We start from the raw sequence: 8,331 nt of genomic DNA on the forward strand, positions 1-8,331 counted from the left end.
AATTTGACACTCGTCAATTTTGTAATCATGCCAGAAGCAGTGCTGTGACCAACAAGAAAATACAAATTTTCTCGACATTGTCTAACTAATATTCAAAAACTCTTTTACTTGCAGCATTTTACTCAATTTCATTTTCGCAGGGCTTCGCAAGTAATATACCTTTCGTAATTGTTTGGAGATTGTTATTTTGCCACGAGGGATTATAGCCTTTGCCTTCGGCTCGGACTAAAAACCTCCCTTGTTTGACATAAAATTCTTTTGTTTTCAGCCCTTTTCCAATTGTTTTGAAACTTCAAGCTTCAAACTTCAAGGTACCTAGAGGAATTATGACCCGAAATTCATTGAAAAATTATATCACACTAACACGAAAACGTCAACTTTGCTTCTTTTGACTTTATGAGTCCCTTTACTTTTGACATTAAGAGTCCCTTTTTACTGTCTGTACACGAAGCTGTCACATACACATTTAAATATATGATTTTTCATTTTAATTTGTCAGTTTGTTGTATTGAGAGGATCTTGCTTAAAACTTTCGAAAGCTATGCAATTTTGATGATTGAAATGCCCAAATCAATCGACCAATTTGCTTAGTTTTCGCAAGTTTGACATTTTAAGACAATTGGAAAAGGCCTGAAAACAAAAGACTTATGTCAAACTAATGTTGCTATGTGTATCTACAGGAATTAACTCCCTAATTTGAAAAATTGAATTTCCGAACATTCTTTGTGAATTATATAGGTTTCCAAGGTGAAATGAAATGTCAAACCGTCATTTATACAGCCATAACCTCAACAATGTAATAGAGCGTGTGCGATTTTGAGAAAAAAGTTTCATATTTTAATAAAAAGAAGATTTACCATGAAAACCATTGAAAAAAATATTTAATTTTTTTAATAGAAATTATTGAAAAATATTGTTGCCATCCCGATGCCATCCCACTTATTAGAATCTTAGTAAGAATCCAATTAGAATGAATTAGAATGGTTCGGATATCCTTTTATTTTCATTCAAATTACAGCTTTTAAAGTGAGATATAAAATCAAGCAGACATTTTTTAGATATTCTGTTTACACTTTTGTTCTACAGAATAATAATCTACATCAATTAAAAATAAATTATTTATACTGCACACGGTCTATTGTCAAAATAACAAAGAAAAATAAGTTGTGGTTATGGTTCTATGGATGACATCGGTTCATTTTGTTCGGCTTAACCGTTGCTTGGAAGAAACCCATTGGCAGTGTAAAGTTTCAGTGGATTTGCTTAGCATAGACATGTGAAGCTAGTTTAAAAATAAACGTTGGTTGTCTCTCTTCATCTCTTTTCAAATGTTTCTTATTATACTTCGAACTAATCCTACATTTTTCTTCACCACAAGCGTAGTGGGACGTTAGATTTGCCACCAACACGCTATTATTCTCATGGTAATTATACATTCAAAACATACACTCCGCACATAATAATAACAAGATTAAAAGGATATTTAAAACAGGAGCACCCATCATCACAGGCCATTTGTATGTATATTTGGTACACACCAAAGTATTATGTAAACGAAATTCGAAGTCATACAAGTATAAAGTGTGACGTAAAACTTCTCAATAAAGCCAATATTGGAACCAGTAATTACTGAAACCACCTCTCCCCATTGACTTTCACAAAATGTTTGTTTTGCCTATGTGTACACCATGCGTATAATATAGGCGTCGACGTTATCAAAATCGATTTCCTCAGTTATAATTTGTCCGCAAACTAAGGCTGAGAGTCGTAACACTTCTTCATCAACATCATCATCATTGTCATACAGAGAGCACACACATAGCATATATTGTATGTATACATCTACCAGCAGCACCTTGTGTGATAGTAATCTAATGGAAATTCTTCAACATAGCCAACAATATAATTTGCTGTTGTTGCCACTTGACAAAACTTCTTAATACTTTCAAAAGCGACTTCAAAGTTTGTCACATAAAGTCTCATTCAGACCAGAAGGACATTGAATATATTATGTGTTTTAATGTAAAATAAATTGGGTTCCTCTTCTCGTCGTACCAGATGGATGAATTATAGACGGTAAAAGGCTATTAGTTATCCAGTTCGTCCATGTGAAGAGCGAACACTCAAATATGTATGACTCTTTGCATCATTTACGGTAACATAGTTGTGGATTCATTTTCTTGGCAAAGAAATCAACAAGTGGACTTTGCAAGTGTAATGGACATAGATTATGTGGAAGGGGATAGACATTATGAATTGGATATATAAAGTTATAATGTCTGCCACTTCAAAAACAAATCGGCAACATTATCCTTTTTTACTGGTGCTATATGTAAAGGGCAGCTATTTTCCTATAAGAAATGTCAAAATGGCTGGTATTGAGCACTATTGAGATGTGTATTATGAACCGAAGGCGATCTTGGGGCAACACAATATGTGTTACACAGTGTGTGCAAAACACCCATTTAGACATTTGTAAGGAAAATATCGCTTTACAGTTGTGCTCTCAAAACGAATTTTCATGCCTTGAGGCAATACACTCTCTAGCAAACAAACTTTGTTTTGACGCTGTCAAAATACCACTGTGTACACTGTTGACTAATTTCTAATTTTACATGTAAAATGTAGAGCTCGGAACAGATCAGATTTGATCTGAATTATTTTCATATTGATCTGAAAATTTTCAGATCAAATCTGATCTGAATCTGAAAATTTCAGATCAGATTCGACCTGAATCTGAGTGGATCTGATATCATCCCAAAATAATGCGGTTTTTTGCTGGTTGGTAATGTTGGTAAACTTCTTAGTCAATCAGATTAGACTTTTATAGATATCTTAATTTATTTTCACTGATTTTTTCAAAGTTCCATGCGCAAACCAATAAAATTAGCTCCAGACCTGTGACTTTTGATGTGCACAACACCATTACGTAACGTATTTGGTGCGCAATTTGGTTTCATGGAAAAAAAATATTTTTTTGTGATGAGGTCAATTTTCTGTTGATACCCCTGTAGATTTTGATTTGGTCTAATCAAAAGAGTCAATATACGCTTTGAAATAGATATTTATGCATCTGTCTCGACTTTGGACAATTTATTTAGCTGTTCAATTCAATTTCAATTTTCTTATAGTTAGCTAATTGGAAATGTTACCTTACTGCATTTACATCGTTCAAATGTAATGAAATGTTCACTTATATAGCGAAAGTGATATTAACTAAAAATGAAGTACAAGATTTTGAAATGAATCTCTCTAAAATTTTATTAGATCACATGAAGTAATAGACCCGATATTATAACTGGTGATATGCCGGCTGTCTGCGACAGGTTAACCAGTTCGTAAGTACCTATAGAAGAGCAGGTTGGTTAGTGAGAGTTGCTAGTGAAATTACATCGAGTCCCAGAACTACGCTTTTCATGAATTTCAATGAAGAAATACATTTGAATAGAATTACAATAAATAAATCGAACAGTTGGCCTCATGGAATATCGTAATTTTGCGAACTAAAAAGTAACGCAATCCAATCATAATTTGAAGTGCACTGATGATTAATATTTTCCGTACGCTTTACCAAAACGAATATTTTTTCTTTTGGAATGCATAGCTTGATAATCCCCACCAAGCCATACATAAGTTATCAAAGATGATGGCCTATTTAAGTTTTTACGAAAAAGTCATAGACAGTCTCACTGCTAAGTTGACTTCAGTGTTTAGTGTCTGAACGAAATTGATAAAATCAAGACGAAAATTGATCAACTCAATAAACTGTACTTGAGTGCTTAAGATTTACTTAGAATTGAAACCTAGTGCTACAATTGCCAAGATGATGTTTCTAAATACTTGGACGGTAGCGATGGTTGTAGTTACCATTATATTAACAATGTTTCAGCCGACATCGGCTGGACTCGGTGACTTTGTTAGCGGATTAATAGGATCCGCTCTCACTACAAGCAGCAATTGTATGTTTACTAGGTGTTCGAGGAGTCCAAAATGTCCTCGTAATTTCGATACAATTACAAAAACGCGCTTTGGTATGACTAGCTTGCTTGGATCAATCGTTAAATTACTTCGAGCTAAGTGCCTCTTTTCTCAGGTTGCAAATCATCGAAAAAAAAGAAATATTGTTGTCAACCCGATTGTTTCTTCACTGGCTGTACCGCCACGTTGACTTGTCCGCAATTCCATCGCAGATTGGATATTAATCGAAACGGATGTACGCGATCTACTAATAAAGTGTATTGTTGCAGAGAGAATAAATTACCGACCTGCTTCAAGTTGACTTGTCCAATCAAATCTGAGAAGCAAAAATCATGCCCGACCGATTACAGCGAAGTGAATCGGGTGAGAGACGCCTGTGCATCGGGTAGAGGTGACAAGATAGAGTGTTGTAAGACGAGTCACAATATAGGTGGTACTAGTGGAAATGAAGGTGTTAACCCAAATCTTAACAACAATGTGTATCGAGGCCTAAATCCAAATCTTGTTTATGGAAACCAGAGTTTTAACCCGAATCTTGGCTTCAATGGAAACCCAGGCTTCAGCCCAAATCATGTCTTTAATGGAAACCAGGGATTTAACCCAGGTCCTGCGTTCAATGGAAATCCAGGCTTTAACTCAAGTTCTGGAAATCAAGTTGGCAACCCAAATCCCGTTGGAGATCAATTCGGTAGCCCGAATCCCGTTGGAAGTCAAGGCGTCAACCCTTATCCTGTTGGAAGTCCAGTCGTTTACCCAAATACAGCTGCAAATCAAGGCGTTAACCTGACTCCTGGCTTCAATGAAACTCTAGGCTAAAATTCCAAGCAATTCATGTTGTAAATCGCATTCTTCAGTCACAGCATTTTTCGCATAAATTTGTTTCGTTTGTTACGAGTGAAAATAAACTTTATGTCACAGAAATTATTTTTAAAAGTGGAGACTACGGTCGATGCGAATTGCTACATTGTTAGAGCTATTGGTAAATAAAATCGATAAAATCGAACAATTCGATGTTTGTGTATACACTAAAAAAAAGATTTTTAGACCCGTACGAAGTACTGGGGTCTTATAGGTTTACGCATACGTTTGTAACACGTCGAATTGGACTCCCTGAGTAAGGGGAAACCTATTGTGGTTGTCTAGAGATGCCAAATCCGCGAAGAAAGAAAATGTCCGTCTGTCCGTCTGTCTGTCTGCACGATAACTTGAGTAAAACGCATCCGATTTTGAAAATTCTTTTTTTTCCCGTTTGGTAATGTCAAAAGACAGGCTAAGTTCGAAGATGAGTGATTTTGGATCGACCCCTCCCGAGCTGTGGCCCAATAAGTGCTTTACGGTTTTTCGAAGATATCTGCGGACATTTAAACGTTAAACTTGTAAGTGATACGTCAAATAAAAGGTATTTACAATACCGATCGACAAAAAAAAAGTTTATGGAAATCGGATGACCGACTCGTGAGTTAGACCCTTTGGTGTGGAACAGGCACAGGGCGGCAAGCAGTTTTTGCTTGTAGGTCGGCCACATTTGAACATATTTCGTCTGTTTTAGCTTTATTAGATAGGTATTGACCGTACCAATCAGGGAAAAAAAATTTATGAAATTATGTTCTCCGGAGCGTGAGCTAGGTCTCTTGGAGTGAGCTCTTATCTGGCTACTCGGCCGTACCGTGAACGTGGAGTATTTTGCCAATATCTCGAGTAAATTTTGACCGAATTTCATGAATTTTTTTTTGTTTGAAAGGTATTAACGAATGTAAAGCGTCGGTACTATTTCCGGTCTCCTAACAAAATGGCTGCCGGCGGCCATATTGGATTTTAGTAAAATAGAAATATCTTGGGAAAAATGATACTTAGAGAGTTTCTGTTAACATGGAAATAATTTGTTATGTGTGTGGGGTTTCAGGGATTCCATATACGGACATCTATATATACCTATATACAGCTATATTGAGCTATATACAGGCATATAGAGCTATATAATAGCATATATTTATCTGTGAAATGTTTATTTATAGTGAAATATAGGTAAATATAGCGGTATATAGCTGTTTAAATAGGAATTTATGAAATTTGTCTTCGTACGGGGCTGTCTATATTGCCTCCGGCAATTTAGTTGTATATGATAACAAGGCAAAGAGTAGATAATGTAAGTGATTTTAAAGGGAGAATAGTTTTTCAGCAGAGAAGAAAATGAAGTAAGAGAAATGAAGAGTTTCACATTAAAGGCTTTTGATACGAATAGATGTTTCGTACGGGTCGGCGTTAGCTATGTTTTTTTTGAAAATTGTCTTCAGGTAATATTTTCCTCTAAAAATGTGTTACCCTGCTGCAGATAACTTTAATTTCCACACGAAATAGTGTTACCTGCAGCAGTTCTGGTTAAGAATGGACAATTTCTGTAGTCCAAGCAAATGACAATATTTTGACCTCAAACAATTTGTTTGAACCATCACATCATACCTAGGATCTACAAAAAATTTACAATACAAATAATCTCAAATTCTCTGCAAAAAAATCTTTTTTGTAGCAAAGGAAAATCTGTTCTCACAAAAATATTCACTTTTAGACGAGTTTTGTTGGCCATTCTCTTTAGTGATAACCGCGAAATTAAGTTTCATACAAATGTTGAAGGAATTTTTCTACGGTTTAGAATAATCACATTCAAAATCAATAGTATTTTGTTTTTGCTTACAACTTTAGAAACATTTTTCAAATGCTCAGTGACACTTCGAGCGAGGTATACGCAGTGAAATTCGTGTCGAATATTGAAATGCTACTTCTTTTTATTCTGAACTAAGTGCCTCATTGGTATAGTTCCAAGTCAATCTTCATGAAAACAATTAGTTTCAGTTTGACGATTGTCACAAAAGATTTACTTTCGTACCAACGGTTCCAAATAAGCTGTCACTGTTTGTATGACTGAACAGCAACATTAGAAAGTTCGTGGACTGCTGGAGATCATGAGGACGGGGGTTCAAAACTGCTTCTAGGTAACCATTTTTAAATCTTTCAAATCTTTCAAATAAACCAAATATTCCTCTAAATACAACACATTAATCCGATAAATTAAAAAAAAATATGGTAAGAAGTGCAGAAAAAAATATATTTTCTTTCCAATCGTACATTGGTCGTTTCGTACAAAGGTAAATAGTTTTTCACAAAAGACTTTCTCTGTTGTCCCTAAATACGACAAAGGTAAACGCAAGATTTCTCTTCGTGTATGAATATTCTCGACTATATTAGGTTCTTAGTTTAGAACAGTTGTATAACAGTTGCAATGAAATTGCGTTGTGTTTTAAAGTCTGCGCCTTTTTGTCAAGTTAGAGACGTAATAATCTAACACATCCCCTCAATTTGATATCTTTTACCCCACAAAAATGAAATGTTGTCACCACGCATTCGTTCAAATTGTCTAATAATCCAATAAGACCCGAGTTGTTTACTATTCGTGTCAATTAAGACCTTCGCTTCGCTCGGCCGCAAACTTCTCACTCGTCCGAGCTGTCTAATTTTGCAATAAATAACCGCAACTCGTGTGAATTACAACCCTCGCTTCGCTCTGGCCGCTAACATCACATTCGTCAGAGTTGTCTAATATTAGGTTTCCTCTGATCGGAAACTTCTCGCTCGTCCGAGCTGTCTAATGTGAAAATAATATACCGCGACTTGTGTTAATTACAACCCTCGCTTCACTCTGGCCGCAAACATTCGCGAATCCCATTCCTCGTCGATTAAAAAAAAGAAATCATCTACATCGGTATAAGAAGTTATCGTGATGACAAAAAAAATGGTAAGAAACAATTACGTTTTTGATAACATTTCATGGGAATAAATGTAGTTGGGTTGCAAGAGACGGTATTGCTTGCTTGGGGAGGAAAAAGTTGATTTATAACTTTCGCCGACATCAGCATGAAACGTTGTGTATACATAACTCGGCGAAAGTGTTTTTTGGCAAGTATGCATGTGACCCTTACTCGGGTTGCAAAACTTAATACTCGACAAAAAAGCACTTTCCTCTTGTTATGTTTTACAAGGTTCTGAAAGAACAGGTTAAGCCACTTACGAATGCGGGTGAAACACAAATCTTGACAATTCAGACATGTATATAGTTTGAAAAGTCAACTTGAAAACATTTTTTTTGTTAAGTTGAAATCGTCATATAAAATTTTCCAAAACTAGTTGGCGCTACAGGAAAATTTTGATCGCACCGCCTTCGTGATCAACTCGAGAGTGTCGCCATTGTTGTTTTGGTAGTTTTTTTTATGTTTTTGAACTACAGTCGAAGAAAAATAGATTTCAGGTTTTTCAACGAATACAATCCAGACGATGTTTTTTAATCCACAAGCGATTTAC

General features: G+C 35.5%; 1 protein-coding gene across 1 annotated transcript; it reads left to right on the forward strand.

Annotated features, from left to right (window-relative positions):
* Positions 1-3,685: 3,685 nt before the first annotated feature.
* LOC119076889 lies at positions 3,686-4,983 on the forward strand. The gene is made up of 2 exons (XM_037183894.1): positions 3,686-4,031; positions 4,094-4,983. Exons 1-2 carry the CDS (start codon positions 3,824-3,826, stop codon positions 4,792-4,794), a joined length of 909 nt encoding a protein of 302 aa, XP_037039789.1. The 5' UTR covers positions 3,686-3,823; the 3' UTR covers positions 4,795-4,983.
* The last annotated feature ends 3,348 nt before the right edge of the window (positions 4,984-8,331 follow it).

This window comes from Bradysia coprophila, unplaced genomic scaffold, assembly GCF_014529535.1.
Source record: "Bradysia coprophila strain Holo2 unplaced genomic scaffold, BU_Bcop_v1 contig_232, whole genome shotgun sequence".
Taxonomy (NCBI): Eukaryota; Metazoa; Arthropoda; class Insecta; order Diptera; family Sciaridae; genus Bradysia; species Bradysia coprophila.